This window comes from Furipterus horrens, unplaced genomic scaffold (genome assembly GCF_987537825.1).
Source record: "Furipterus horrens unplaced genomic scaffold, mFurHor1.1.pri manual_scaffold_12, whole genome shotgun sequence".
NCBI classification, from domain to species: Eukaryota; Metazoa; Chordata; class Mammalia; order Chiroptera; family Furipteridae; genus Furipterus; species Furipterus horrens.
Window position 1 is genome coordinate 72,378,852 of NW_028327182.1, and position 16,063 is coordinate 72,394,914.

Consider the following 16,063-nt stretch of genomic DNA (forward strand, 5'->3'; position numbering starts at 1 on the left):
GTTGGATTGGGAGTACTCCTACACTTCTCCAGAACAGGGTTAGTCAGACCTAAATGTGGTCGCCCTAGCCCGGGACGATGGGAAAGCACACCTGGCTTACGGTGTGTCTCTCCCATGGCACCTTGCACGTGGGTGAAGTGCTGCAGGCAGGCGGGGCTTCCTACAGCCAGAGGAGATGGGAATAAGGCCCCTTAGTGGACCCTAAAACTGATGCTGGTGAACTCATGCTGTGATCTTCTTGGGTGACAAGTTCAGACTCTGCACACTGAAGTCTGTGTCACGAGGACCCCTAAGCAGCTGGGACTGGTATGCTAGGCTGGGCAATGCCACCTGGCAGACAAAGGCTCACATAAGCTGAGCAGCATAAAACCTTTGCCCTCGAGTCTGAGAAGACATCGCAAAGTGAATTATAAAACCGAGTTTTTGGATACAACCACCCAAATATCTGGGGTGATTATGACTGACTCCAACTTCCAACATCCTCATGTTAACATCACCAAGAACATTAAGATTCCTTCCTATACGTCCCCCCAACTACACGTCCCCCCAATTTCAGAAACAAAACAAACAAAACAAAACAAAACAAAAACAAAAAGGTTCAGACTGCAGCAGCCACGCAGGGATCTCCAAACCCACCATTCTCAAACTCACCGGATTTCAAGTTTGTCCACGTCCTCCTCCTCAAAGTCAAAGTGGGACTTGCGGTTGTAGCTGCAGGGTCTGGTCACCTGGGGGTGCAGACGGTGGGACAACGAGTTAGACGGAGTGTGACCAGCTCAGGGAAGGAGGCTGTGCGCCCCACTCTCCGTGAACAAGCAGAGGCTGCACTGAAGCCCAGGTTCATGGGAGCTGGGGTGGGGGCTATTCAGGGTGCTGTCCTCCAACTTCCTTGTAATGCTCCCAGCACCTAGAAGCATCCTGCCAGGTACCTCCCTCCTCCAGGTGCCTTCCCCTGATGACCACCTCCCCCTCCTCACCTCCATTCCCTTGTGCCTCCAAGCTTCTCCTCCCCAACTTTCCCATCTCATTGCATCCACCTGTTGCCTCCAGCTTGTTAGCAACCTGTCCTTATACTGCCCATGCAGGGCTCCCACCAGCCACAGCCCAAGTGGCCCAACCTCATCTGCCTCTGGCTAAAATTTCTGTACACCTTCCAGGGGCCCCCATTTGTCTTCTTCTCCCAGCACATGAGGATCTTTCTACAACCTGTGCCACCTGCCCAGCTCACTACTGAGTCCATTCCTCACTGTGGCCCATGCTGGGAAGCCCGCAGCTATCTCTGAAATGCCACCTCCTCCAGGAAGCCCTCTGGTGTGGCTCACAGTACTATGATAAGATGCCTGGTTTCCAGTGGGGTGGCTGCAGAGACTCGTCTGTTTTCTTCTCTGTCTTATTCCTGCCTGTCACCTAACATAGCTATCAGTTGAATGAAGGTGGCTCTTCAGAATTTTAAATAATTTCATTTAGATATTCAAGGTTTTTTAAGTCTGGTTGTCATCCTGGAATACAATGGTCTGAAGGCTACCTGCTGTTGAAATTCCTGTAGGAGGCTGCTGCCAGCCCCAAGCCCACCACCAGAGCCCAGAGTCCCCCTGCCAGGAGCTCAGCTCCAGGCTGTTTGCCAGCTGAGGCTAAAAGGAGATAAGAGGGACCTGGCAAGAGGGAGTGTGCTGCTACAGAGGGCTGAGCCCTTTGCCTAAAAGGACATAAACTCCAAGCAAAAGCATATTCCAAACGTCGTCTGGTCTGAGCCCACGAGCAAGGCTGGCATCTGACGGGCCCGAGCCAGCAGCGCTGAGGGCCCAGGTCTAGGCCTTCCCTGGGATCCCACAGGCTTGGGTCCTGACTACTACATTCAGTCATATCTCGGGGTCGTTAAATTAATCTAGTGAATTAAAACCCACAATTTTAGAAGTGTACAACGTAACAAATACATACCACTCCTAGTGTGAATGAGAACCACGCAGAAGTGGACGTAGCTGTTTGAGTGAAGTACGTCACCATGTCAAGTCCGTGCCTGACAGTGTGTTGTGTTAAAAACAAAAGTTTGGAAAGTGCTGGTCTAAGCCATTCTAGGCAGCCTAGACCTGGAGGCTGTTGCCACCTTTAATGAGCATTCACATTACAAACTTCTCTACACTTTTCGTTGCAGACTTTATCCCTGCCTTTGGAGGTGTAACATGAGTCCCCCTTAGGTTAGAGTAAGTGCATCAGCTTCTTGACTTATCTTGGGTCTCCTAAAAACCATGTTCTTCGCCCAACTACAAAGCCAGAATGTCCATCTGCGACAGAGACGGGCTCTTCATCCGTGCCCTCAGGATCCCACCTCCACACCCCTCCTCACAACAAGGCTGGCACTGGCCTTCTCCACTAAAGAAATGTGTGAGCTTCTATATACCAGTCGGTCCAGGTTCTCTGCCCATGAGCCCCTTGGTTCTCCTCACCTGTCCAACTTCATTTTCCAGGATTCCTCGTTTATCACACCAATCTCACTACATTCTAGGCAGTTTTGTGCACGCTCCTGATGCTCCCACACACGCACACGCCCCACTTCCTGGGCAGGACTGCTGGAGCATCTGCTTTCTGTTCCCCAAAGCCACTAACTTAACACTCACTGGACCAAGTGGGACAATCTGCTCACAGAGGCTCTCTCCTGCTAGGCAGCAGGCTCAAGAAGACAGGCGTGAAGGCCTTAGTCATTCTTAGCTACCCACGACCTGGTGCATATTAAGCATTCAAGAAACCCTTGCAGACAGAAAAAACACCTGCCTAACTATATCCACTCAGGCTGTCCTATAACTAAACCAGCTGTGTTTATTGGTTGTTCTGTTCTGGTCTTTAGCCCTCAACACCCTCCATCTTACTAATTTTGGTGGTTCACATTCTGAGAGGCAACCAGGGCATCTCTGTATCCGAATGTACTTCCTCTTTGCTTCAAAACCCTCACTGTTTCCGGTGAAACAATCCTACCTCAAGGAAGATTGGGTGAAACAGGCCAAAAAAATAGAAGCCCAAAACCAAACAAACAATTTAAAAAAAAAACCCAGAGTCCTGATAATTTGGAAAGTAAGAATCGTCAGTATTCAACTCAAAACTGAGTCATTCTGGAAGCAACAGACAGCCTTTCTTTCTAGGGAGGGGAGGCAAGTCCAGGCCGAAGCTGCAGCGCAGGAGGGGAGATGTTTTGTGTGTGGGCAATCACCCAGATCTTTCAGAAGGAAGCGAGGGACTGAGATTTTTCAGATGTAGACTTTTTGCCAAAGAATCTCAGGTGTAGGGTTTCAACTCAGCATTCAAACCACTCAAATACCAACCTCAAAATAAAACACTTCGTCAAACTGAGGGTTGTTGGTCTTCTTTTTTACTTTTGTCTTCTTTGCTTCCGATCTGTAATCAAGAGAGGAAGGACCAGGATTAAAAATAACACTTTTGATGCCAAATCTCTCAGCCTTAAGACTGAGCTATCAAATGCACAAGTAATTTGCTGCCTTTATTTATCTTATAAATATTTCTGTTTGTCTCCTACCCCAGATGGCATGTAAATCAGGAACCTTTACTGAGCCAAAAATACTCAACATGAAGAATATAAAGGCTTTTTTTTTTTTTTTTTTTTTTACAAAACACTTTTAGGGTAATAAAGGAAACAAAAGAAAGTCAAAATTATACATTCTACCTCACAGCATATCCTGCCTTCCTCTGACAGGAATTGTCACCATCACTTCAGGTGACTACTACCCACCCTCCAGGCCTGGAGGCTGTGGCAGGTGTCGGTGACAGCTACTTGCCTGTATGGTCCTGTTAGTGTCACAGTGGCGTAAGGGTCACACTGCCCATTTACGATGGGGAGGCCTTGGCATTCCAGGATGCTGAGGAGAGAGAAAGGGGAGGTCAGGAGCAGGAGATGCAGGGCCCACAGGCTGCCTCTCAAGGCTGCTCTAGGTCCAAGAGAGCAGCTGTCTCAATGGCTCAAGGCCAAGAGCCATGAGTTCTGGCTTGGTGCTGATTGCCAACTGCCCAGAAACTCCTGCCCAATAAATAGTCATGGACACACTGATTAGCAACCAAAAAACATTCTTTTTTGGAAGGGCAGGGGACAAAGTGTGCGCTGTATTCAGGGTAAAGGAGCCTCAGCCAAGGAGAAAACGTTTCTGGTGAATTTCCACAAGCAATTTCACTGCCTTCACTTCCTAGGAGCCAGGTGCTATTTAAGAGCTTTGACTTCTCCAATAATCTTACAAAGTTGTGCTATTGTTAAGTCTGTGTTATTTGAGGCCCTGACAACTTGAAGGGGCTTACAGTGACAGCCTGGGCACAACCTCCATGCCACCTGCGTCTCCTGGCAGCGGCAGATTCCCTAGTCTCAACCTATACTCATGTCTGGTCCCACCTGTAGGTCTGAGGCCAACTGTCCTGGCTCAAGGTTTTGTTTAAATTCTGGAACGTAGTTAGTTACACCAGCTCCCTGAGCATCCTTGTTCCTATTTCCATTCCACCTGTCATGCCCAGGTCTGTTTCTATGGACGGCTTATTCCCCAGGCTGCAGGCTGCCTGCTCCTGCTTCTGGCAGGTCAGTTTTGAGCAGATGCTGGATGCTGTTGGCGTCTTGATTCTGTTGTCATCTGTAAAGAACAGACCGGTGGGCCTTGTGCTCATTGGCCATTAAGAGTGTCTTGCTTTGCTTGGGCTGATTATGGCATTTTTGTTTGAAGCTTTGTCCAGGGAGGGGCTAGCAGCTGTTGTCTGAGGTTAGTTCGGCCCCACTACTCAGGATGGCGCTCCTGGAGCTCATGCTGAGTGTCGTGAGTGATAACAGGGCTCTCCACTGGGCTGCTGGGGATTCAAATAACTCCCAGCCCCACGAAGTGAGCCCCTCATCCCACAGCCCTCATGCCTGCCTGACCCTGTGGCACTTCCTCTTGTACATTCACATTGGCTTGTGGAGCACTGTGAGGTCCCCTCCTCCCCAGAATGTGCCCAAGGGGACCTCAGACCCCTAACTACAAGTCTCCTCACCTAACTCCAAGCTCTGCTTGGGACACCTCCTTGCCCCAATGTCACAAACACACCTCCAGCACAAAAGCTCGATGCTATGGCTCACTTCATCTTCTTCCCTTATTTGGGGGTCACTAAGCTAAGCTGCCAGTTGCCCAAGTTCTGAAATGGTTCACTCATCCAGCATCCAGCTTTGATAGTGGTGGGAGAGGGAACCCGGTTCCCATTATTCCAGCGTGGCCAGAAGGAAAGTCCTAGTCCCCATGTGTGAGTATCAGTCTGGCTACACAAAGATTCGTGATCATGTCCCCTCAAATATCCGAGTACTGCACTTCTCCTTGCTATTGGGAAGCTAGAAGACAACCACATTCTCTCATGCCTTCGGAGGTCAAGTGACCCAGGCTGCCTCAGATCTGGGGCCACCCGTGTCCTGAGCCAAGGAGTTTTCCGCGAATTTATTTTCTCTTCATTTCTGTACCATTTTTCTTCTGGAACTCCTGGAACGGTTGGGCCTCATGGCTCGGTCCATTATTTCAATTAGCTTTGTCTAATAGTTTTCAACTCTTTCTCTTTTACTCTGCTTTTTGGAATATGTCTGTGTGTCTCTCCCAGATTACTAACTTGGTCTTTGGTTTTCTTCCTCCCTTTATTAATTCATCATTAAAAAAAATTCACTCATCCCTTAATTCATCACTAAACAGATATTTATTCATCCATTAACTCATCATTAAAAGTATTTGTTGAGCTCTCAGATTTCAGGCACATTTCCAGGAACGAGACTGGAGCCAGAAGAAGACAAAAGCTCAGCGGTGAAACTCACGCCCCGTGAAGCTCGGGTTTGCTTGGCTGGCACCGGAGCCAACAGTGCAACTGTCAATAGGTGACATGTAATTACCGTATGCGGTAATTACAGAGAGGAAACAAACTGTACAGAACACTGTACATAACGGAGGAATGCAATGTGGTGGTTGACCCCCCAGGTGATTGCGGGCCTCTGGGAAAAAATGGTCCTCAGACTGAGGTCTTAAGGACAAGGGCTCACCCATCATAAGTTGGGGGGAGGAAGGTCCCCCCAAACCAACAGCTTTGAGACAGGAAGCCAGGGACAGGGACAACAGCCTGTTCAGGAGGCATGAAGGGAGGCCCATGCCTCCTCCCTGTGCAAATGGTACATTTAACATGATTGCATTTTATTACAGTCAGCTGTTGATCAAGAATAAGTTTCAGATGCCAGGTACATCCCAATTTTGGATCTTCAGAGATAACTGGTTTTCACGGCCAGCAAAGCACCCAACAGGAAGTGACTCTTCTCACATCTCCTGTCTCAGGGAAGCGCTGCCAAATGCAACCAGCAGCCACCTAGAGAGCGCATTCAGCCACCATGTAGATGTCACTTTCACTTCTTTTAAAGGCCCATTTGAGAGACGCTCCATTATCAATGTCAGAACAAAGCTTAGCTCCTGACGGCAGTTACACGAAGACATCTCAGAGTAAAAGGAAAATCAATACCTTACCATCTGGCATGCAAAATGCACAAACTGGAATAAAAGTGGTGTTAGCCTCCATCACAGCCTCCTCCCGGCAATAGCGGGCGTTACTTCATTAGCGCCCTAACAGCTTTAGCTGGATTACAGCTCAGCTGCACAATCTGGGGCTCAGGGCCTGGGGCTCTCCTGGGCTGCTTGGAGCTCACGAAGCCGAAGTTCATTTTACTTGAAAAGGTGTAAACACAGATGGTGCATCTGTCTAGGCCTATTCTATGCAAAACAAATTTCACAAACACTTAGGAATGTTATAGGTAAATAAAAGAGAAAAATACATTTACTGTACTGGGCATTCTGTATGTTCTGGAAAGGACACTTTGAAACAGTCAACTAATCAGGAATCTAAAGTACCAGAAGTACAATATTTTATGTCTATTTTAACATTTGTAGGTTTCTATATCCAACCTGACCCTTAAAATAGTTACGTTTCACTAGAGCAGTGGTTTTCAACCTGTGGGTTGCAACCCCTTTGGGGGGTCAAATGACCCGTTCACAGGGGTCGCCTAGGACCATCGGAAAACACATATATAATTACATATTGTTTTTATGATTAATCATTATGCTTTAATTATGTTCAATTTGTAACAATGAAAATACATCCTGCATATCAGATATTTACATTACAATTCATAACAGTAGCAAAATTACAGTTATGAAGTAGCAACGAAAATAATTTTATGGTTGGGGGGTCACCACAACATGAGGAACTGTATTAAAGGGTCATAGCATTAGGAAGGTTGAGAACCACTACACTAGAGGAAGAGCTTGCAGCTGTGAACTCGTTTCCATTTTCTTCCTTCCCTGGTTCCTGCCTCAGCAGGAGGAAACACAACGTGCTCCTGCACTGGCCCAGGTATGAAAGGGCTGCAGACGCCCTGGTGGTGTGGTGACAAAGAGCCATCCGTGGTCACCAGCAGAGGTCCTGCCTGCTGCCTGCCCAGCCCTCCACCCTTACCCTTACCCGTTGCTTTGAAAGGTTTCCTGGCCCTAGAAAGAGGCTCAGATCAGGAGCCCATCAACTGGTTCTTCTTTTTGTAATTTCTTAATACTAGAAAATAAGATCTGCTGTTGGAAGCCCACAATAGGTAATTTCTCAGTTGGGTGCTCCCCAAGGTGGAGCCCCTGGGGTGGAGCCCCTGGCAGACTGTGCCAACCCCTCTGGCGATCAGCATCTCTGTCTGGTAGCCATGCAGGGCCACTGCTCTGGTCAGCGGGCAGGTCAGCGAGCGTTTGCACAGTTGTCAGCAGGACCCTTGTCTGCTTGTACAGTGACGGGGTTTGCAAGTGTGAAAACAGAAACCTCACTCAGAAAAAGCGGGACACCCAAGAGAGACTGTTTACAAGGACAGGAAAGGAAGGGCTGCGAAAGGAGGCAAGCGAAGCTCGATCTCAGAGTGGAGCCAAAAACAGGCGCATGTGTGTCTTCCTCTTAACCTTGGCCTTCTGGCAGGAATAACTACTGCACTCTTCTGTACACACTAGTGTTCTAAAGGCAGGGGCTCAGGGTCCAAAAAAACGTTCATGAACAACCAATTCACCTTCAATCCACAACATGATTTCTGCTCATCCCAGTGTAGACCCCCATGGCCGCAGCCAGGTCACTCAGGTCAAACTTAGCCCACTCCACAAACGGCTACCGGACCTCCACTCTGTGCGCAACAGCCTGGCTGCCAGGCCCACATTCTCCTGGCTTTTCCAGTGAAATGAAATGCTATGAATGTAATGTGTTCACATGTCTCCCCCTCTAGAACATATGCTTCAGGAGGCCTAGCACAGTGGCTGTCACTTAGTAGGGACTCAGTGAATACTTTTGAATGGATGATTAAGAAATGTGGTGTTTATCTTTGTTGGAAATAAAAAAAGAATCATGAGACAGGACTCCTGAGTCGCAGCTTGAAATCTAGTTGGAAAGACAAGCCACTCACACATGAACAGGTAACTGTCCAAGGCAGGGATTTGTAGGTGCCAAGTCTATGTACAGACAACAAGAACATTCAGAAAGGCAGGTCCCCCAACGGCCTGGGCCTCAGTTAGGCACCAGGTCTGCATACTTGGATGTAGAGAGTAAAACAAGACAAAAAGATGAGTTATGACGAGGAATAGCTGCAGTACAGGGGGGAAAAGGGTGAGATTTCTATGAGCACATACAGAGGGTCCTCCCTCCCCAGAACCACAGGAAGGCTTTGCCCTGGCGGCCCAGCCCAGGTGGAAAACCCTCTGTTGCTACTTATTTTGTAAACATTTCCCGTTTCTTAAGGCTTCACTAGCTAATCCAGGGAGGGAAGGAACTGGTGATGTGCTTCCTGCCATGCAGCTGGGAGGCCCACAGATACTATTCATTCTCAGGAGCAGGAAGAAGGAGTAGGGGCCTGAGCCTCCAGCCTCCTGAACTGGGGACTTTTGTAGGAAATGGACAACCTAAGAAAAGAATTTCAAGGACTCATGGGGCAACCTGCAGTTTGCTCTTCAGGCCGGGGGGTGGGGGGTGGACCTGGCAGCAGAGAGGGGTGAGCTGGAAGTGGGGAGAGGGAAGGCCTGGAAAGAGAACTCAGGCAAGCCTGAACACCCCCCACAAGGACCCCACAAAGATTTACATGGAAATAAAGGAAGCTCAGAATAGCCAAACAATCAGGAAAAGAAGGACCAAGTTGGAAGACTCACATTTTCTGATTTCAAAATTTACTGCAAATCTATAGTAATCAAGATTGTGTGGTACTAGCACAGGAATACAGATCAATAGAACAGAACAGATCCCACACATAAGCGCACACATTTACAGCCAGTGATTTCCAACAAAATGCCAAGACAATTTGACGGGAAAGAATGGCCTTTTCAACAAATGACGCTGGGACAACTGGATATTCAAATGCAAAATAATAATAATAATAATAATAATAACACTAAACCCTACTTCATTCCATATATATAAATTAAATGAATCAAAGATCTAAAGTTAAGAGCTAAAAATATAAAAATCTTAGAAGGAAAACATAAGTGTAAATCTCTATGACCTTGGATTAGGAAATGGTTTCTTAAAATAGGAACCTAAAACACAAGCAACCAAAGGAAAAGTAGATAAATTGGATTTCATCAAAATTTAAAACCTTTGTATTACAAAAGACATTATCAAGAAAGTAAAGACAACCAACAGAATAACAAAATATATTTGCAAGTTATATATTTGACAAGAGTCTAGTATCTAGATTATATGAAAAACTGTTACAACTTAATAATATAAATACTAATAACCCAATTAAAAATCAGAAAAAGACTTGAATAGACATTTCTTCAGAAAAAACATAGAAAGGGCCAATAAAGACAAGAAAGGATGGTCAACATCATCAGTCATTACATTTAGGAAAATGAAAATCAAAACCCTTTACACACACTAGGCTGGCTACAATGAAAACGTCAGCCAATAAGAACAAGTGCTAGCAAGGCTGTGGAGAAATCGGAGCCCTCACACACAGCCCATGGGTGTAAAATAGGGCAGCCACTGTAACCAACAGTCTGGCAGGTTCTCAAAAAGTCAAACACAAAGTTACAATATGACCCAACACTTCTACTCCTAGGTATATACCCAAAGGAAATAAAAACGTAAGTTTGTACAAAAACATGTATAAGAATGTTCTTAGCAGCATTATTCACAATAGCCAAAAGGTGGAAACAACCCAAATGTCCACATATGGATTAACAAAGTGTGGTATTCCCATAGGATGGAATATTATTCATCCTTTAAAGGAATGAAGTGCTGACACATGCTACAACTTGGATAAACATTAAGTGAAAGAGGACAGTCACAAAGAACCACATGCTGTATGGTTCCATTGATGTAAAATATCCCAAGAGACAAATCCATAGACTGGAAGCCCATTAGTGGTGCCGGGACTGGAGGAGGCACTGAGTGTGACTGCTCACAGGGATGTGGTTACCTGCTCACAGGTTAGTGGCAATGGTGGTATCACCTTGTGTATATACTATAATTATGTACTTTAAAATGCTGAATTTTATAGTGTGTAAAGGACATTTTTTAGTAAAACAGAATAAACCCCCATAGAAGGAGGTGAGGTGAGGAAAGAAAAGTCACTGGTCCATCAGAACCTTCTCACTTCCTTGATTAGAAAATATAGGCCCCTGTGGGAGTCCTACTCTTTCTCCCTTATTACACCCCTGTGGTGGACCCTTCTACCCCAGGACTCTGAACAAAATGTGCTAGTTTGAGTACACATGGACACTAGTGTGTGCAAGCATGTGTACACCAGTGTACCGGCATGTGCACTAGCATGTGTGCTAGTGTGTGCCAATGTGTGCTAGTGTGTACTAGTGTGTATTGGCATGTGAGTTAATATGAACTAGAGTGTGTACTAAATGTATTTGTGTGTGCTAGTGTGTGTACTTGTATATGCTAGTGTGTATTAGTGTGTGTGCTAGTATGTATACTAGGGTGTGCTGTGCATGTATTAATGGGTGTGACCGGCCCAATTCCTACATGTGAAAGAGGCCCAAGTCCTGCTCAGCATTCACAGAAAAGTCGGCAGGGAGAGGAAGCCTCATCTTGTTTCTGCTCTAGGGCTCCTTTCTGCTCCGCTAGACTGCATGGGCCCTATAAAATGAGCTGGAGTATGACCAGTACACAGGTGTTTATTGAGCACCTGCAATGTGCCAGGCCCTGCCCAGAGTGTCGAGGACACAGCAGTGAATAAGAAAACCTACATTCCAGGGGGAATGCACAAAATGCAGCAGTCATCAACCACGACAATGCTGAGGGGCATTGGGCAGGGCCACGGAGGGCTGGCTATGCTCTCTCCAGAAGGGGGTGGCTCCTTGGGGACAACTGAGTCGAGACCTGAATTAAGGGGGCTCTGGAGAAAGGACATTCCTGGCAGAGGGTCACAGAAGCAAAGGCCAAGGCAGAGTGGGCTTGACGTGTCTGATAACCCACAGGGAGGCTGAGTCTAGGGCAGCGGGGGTACAGAGGCCCTGACCCGATGACATTAGTTCTTGCCCCTCCTGTGCACACGGGGAAGGAATTGAATGTTGACCTGCAATGCTAATGAAAACAGTATGCAGCTGATTGTTGGGGGACAGAACCCAAGACTTGGTGAGGCAGGTGGTTAACATCCTGACATTCAAACAGATATCTGAGCAGGAAAACTGTCGACGTAGCCACCTTGGCACACAGATTAAAGAAAGCACTTCCACAACCAGCACAGTTCATTTCCTTGCATGAATTTGAACCCAGTTAGAAAAACGGTGTTGGTGGGGCATGGTGCTAACAAGGCATGCTCCACTTAGCAGTTGTCTGCAAGGACCCAAGACACCCCATGCAGCCTGAGGCCTTTCCTCCCAGGAAATACCAGGACACACTGAATCATGCCGATTCCCACCCTTACATCTTCTCTAAACCAAAGTTCCTTAAAAAACAAAAAAAAGTGGGGGAAGCATGTGCACAGCACACTCCTGTGTTTCATAACAGAACCCCAGGCCCACGGCCTGAGTTCCAAGTCACCCGCCTCTGGGATTTTATGTGCCAGCCGTGGGCGCCTGGAAATAGCTGCATGCCCATATTTTGGGCAGCTGCTGACAGGCAGTCCTGACTTCAGACACTTGGGTTCCTGGGAACCACAGCCTAACATGAACCCTAATAAGACGCAGAGATCCAATAGCTGCAGTGCCCTGGTGCATCACACGTGCAGTGAGCAGACTCTTCCACCCTCCATCTCACAGTTGTGGGGCTAGACGGGGCCGCATCTGCTGTTTGCCCTCCAGGCTGCGTTCTCTGCTGATCCCAGTCCATTCTCTCTCCCCACCACTAACACACTTTCTTGTTCTATGTGAGGCTTATGTTAAGCAGCCTTAAGTCCTTTTAGACAAGGAATAAACAAGAAAATAGGCAACTCTCTCCTCACAGCCACAAAATCTGAGGGCACTTGCAACTATTTTAAGAGGAATGGAAATAATGAAGGAGGTGAGGATAAAACTCACTGAAATCTTCTCCCACATACTCCCCAGTCCCCAAGTTTCAGAGAACAGGCAACTGTCACCTTCTACACATCCTACACATCCTATACCCTGTCCTTTACGGTGTCCTGTTTGTTCCTACACCACGCCCCACAACAGGTCCTTCACCATGTGCTACACTGTGTCCCTATATCGCATCCTCCTGCATGTTCTACAGTGATGGCCCTGCAGCTTGAACTGACCATCAGATGATAAATGTGAATTCGACAGCCAGGACAGGTCCCTCCTGGACAGTAAACAATGGGGGACACCCCTCACCACCTTCCTCCAGACATTGCTCATGGGCCAGAGAGTGGAATCCTGGTTCCTCATTTGTAACACCAGGATGCGACACCAACCTCTTGGCCCAAACAATAACTTTGGCTACTTACCTCTAGGATGAACATTTGCTTTATTTAGTGCATTGAGAGCATGCCAGAACCCCTGAAAACGATGTCATCTCGGGGAATCATCAAGTCTGGGAATTCTGATTCATTTGTTTGAAAAACGACCCACCCTGATCCCGGGGGGTCAGAGTTACTATTCCGGGGCATACTCGAGTCTTACCGCGCGGCCAGCTTGTGGCAGACGATACCCGTGTCAGTGATGACCTCACTCAGCCTCAGTTCCAGGTGGACCTTGCCCTGAAAGGCACAAGGATAGAGGATCATGGGGGAACTACCGCACAGTGTCTGTACACCCCCTATGTGGCATTCACTATACTCCCTCCGGCCCCCATCACCCAGATCCCAGGGACCAGGATGGGCATGACTCCCCCAGAGGGTTAAAAGGTTCCGATCCATCAGACACACTGGGCTCCCAGCTCCGCTGACAGTGGGGAGACAGGGACTGAGAAGCCCAGACCTTGGCCTGGCACACATGGTAGCAAACACACCCACACCACTGCCCAGCTGTGGGCAGGGCTGGGTACTGTCTTTTTGGGCCTTTTTCGCACCTGAAAGACAGTGGCCTCAGGGAAGGTGGGAGTGAAGGTCAGGCAGGATGCCCAGCATAAGTTCTGGACACAGGACCAGACCACTAGCATTGCATCCGGGTGACCATGGTCTGACCCCAGCCCTCCTGGCTGACCTCACCCAGCCATGAGCAAATCCTCAGGGCCAGTGACCAAGGGGCCTCAGTACCATGCCAGCTATGCGAAGGCCGGACAAATGTCCCAAGTGACAGCAATGATGCTGACAAAGATGATTTCCTGTGGCTCTGTTTCACTGAGCACCAGCCAGGGTTTAGTTTTCTGCGTTATCCCATAATTCTCAGCACATTCCATGACGTGGGCACGGCCATCCTCTGCTAAGATGAGAACACTGTGGCTTATAGTGACTAACAGCCCGCCTTCTAAAACCAAACCCAGGACAAAGCTCGTGATGAAACAGAGTAAGAACATATCACAGAACGGTCTTCTGGGAAGTCTGGTTTTCCACCTGCCTTCTCAAATGCACTGGGCACCAACGCTTTCATGTTTAATTTTTAATGTTGGCCATGGCCATTCAGACTGACATGACACTAACTCGTTTTCAGTGGGCTTCTAAGAAGTGAAAGAATGTGTCTGGGGTGAGATGGAGCGCCCACTGCTGACGCCTGGCTTGCTGTCCTGTTTCCTGTTTTTCCCAGAAGAGGACGACATGACCACACCCTGTGACTGCTCGAGTTTCCTCTCTGAGGGCAAACACTTCCTTACCGAGGTGGCAGAGAGTGTCAGCCAGTTCGTGTTGTTACTATTTTCTGGGGATTGGGGAGACGGCAGTATGAGGTAAAACAAAACAAGACAAACACTGTACATGACTAAAAGGACTTTCCCCCGAAGTTCATGCATAGATCTGCAGTGCAGAATGTCACAGCTGTTATACAGCATCATTAATGGTCGGGGTCACGCCTCCCGCAGTCTGCGCATCACACCACCTCCAGCACAATCCGGCCCACAAATGTCAACGCCCAGAGGGACAGAGGGCCACACCTTACATCTCACATCTCAGCGTGCACAGGAAGTTTGGGTTTTCTAGGCTCAGCCTCTGCACAGCTGGTGTCTGGGCTCACAGAGCACTGGACACAGGCATACCAGACTGAGCACCAACCTGCTCAGCTATGTACGTCAAGGTAAGTGGAGGGGAAGGAAGGGGGCCTGACCTTGCCCTTTCCTTCCTGGAATTCCTTAAATCCTTAGAAAGATTCAAGCTGGGTCCTGGTATGTGGACAACTGCTAACACTGGTTGTTTGGGAAATCCTTCCTATAGGATTGCCTGACACGTGAGTCAAGTTCTCAGAGCTGATCTGGATATGGCTGCTGGGGTTTGCTGTGATGGCTCATCGGCACTCTTTTCTGGATATATAGTTTCAGAGCAAGTTTACGAAAACAAAACAGGGCACGAAGCAGAGCTCACTGGCTGCTGGGCGTCCTTGGAGGAGTCGAGGAAGGATTCACTGGCAGCTGAGTGAGGGACTACTTCCCTTCCCATCCATTACCAAGAAGGACACGAGACACAGGAAGAAGGAAACCCTTCCAGATTCAAGAGTACATTCTGGCAGCCATGACTGGCTGTGCAGCACAGACCACAGTTCAGGTCTCTTGCTGCGAATTGCCTCGTTCTGTTACTCATGTAGGGTCAGGAAAGGAACAGGAGCAACTAATAACTTTTAAAAAACATCAATTCCAGAAGGAAGCAAGCCATTTTTTTAAATCATCCTTTCCCCCCTTTCTGCGACTCATTGATCTCTTGCTGAGCCCAGTTTTGTGACTCTTTCCGACACATGACTTTTACTATGAATTCTAGAGCAGAGGGATTCAAGATACCGCCCTCTGCCCTTCTAAAACCAAAAACATGACATTTTAAAATGAAACTGGCTGTAGGGAAAAGATCGTAATTGGACTTTTAAAGGCCACTTTGAATCTGGGGGAGTGCTGCTCCTTTGGTGTATGACCACTTCACGAGTGGGCACTCTAAGAACTAAGTAAAGCGCTCAGCTCAGCACTTGGAACGTAACAGGTAACCAATAAACACCATCCTTCCTTCTTCTCTTCATAGTAATGATGATAATGCATTTACCATCCATAATTCACAAATTCCTAGGAAACTAGCCCTGCTCGATTCAGTGTCCCCTGATAAGAACCAGGCTTAGAAGGACAAGAGATTTGTCCACAGCCATGCAAAAACATTAGTTATGAAATAGTGCAAATATTCCACACAGCTGTACAAATAACACATCACATCCATGTTTGTAAGATTTGTGCTGATAAAGCAGTTTGGGATATTGATTGTGGTGGTGGTTAAACAAATTTATACACATGATAAGCTGCGTGTGATACACGTATACACACATGCAAAAACATGATAGCCTACACAGAATATACACATGTACTTGTGTGTGCGCGCACATCACATGGTACACATGCATATGTGTAAGACTGGTGAGATCTTAATGAGGTCTATGTATCCTGATAACATCAGCGTCCTGGTTACAATCTTGTACCATTTACACAGGATGTCTCCAGGGGGGAAGCGGGGGGAAGGAAC

At 47.6% G+C, this 16,063-nt stretch overlaps 1 protein-coding gene across 2 annotated transcripts in view; it reads right to left on the reverse strand.

Moving 5' to 3' along the window:
- The window catches only part of RASA3 (RAS p21 protein activator 3), a 121,486-nt gene that overhangs the window by 24,332 nt on the left and 81,091 nt on the right, over positions 1-16,063 (reverse strand). For both annotated transcript variants that reach the window (XM_090258919.1, XM_090258920.1), the window contains exons 5-8: positions 13,104-13,180; positions 3,786-3,866; positions 3,315-3,387; positions 652-728 (exon numbers count right to left, since the gene is read on the reverse strand). In XM_090258919.1, coding sequence (XP_090115045.1) covers positions 652-728; positions 3,315-3,387; positions 3,786-3,866; positions 13,104-13,180 — 308 coding nt within the window. The remainder of the gene's footprint in view (positions 1-651; positions 729-3,314; positions 3,388-3,785; positions 3,867-13,103; positions 13,181-16,063) is intronic.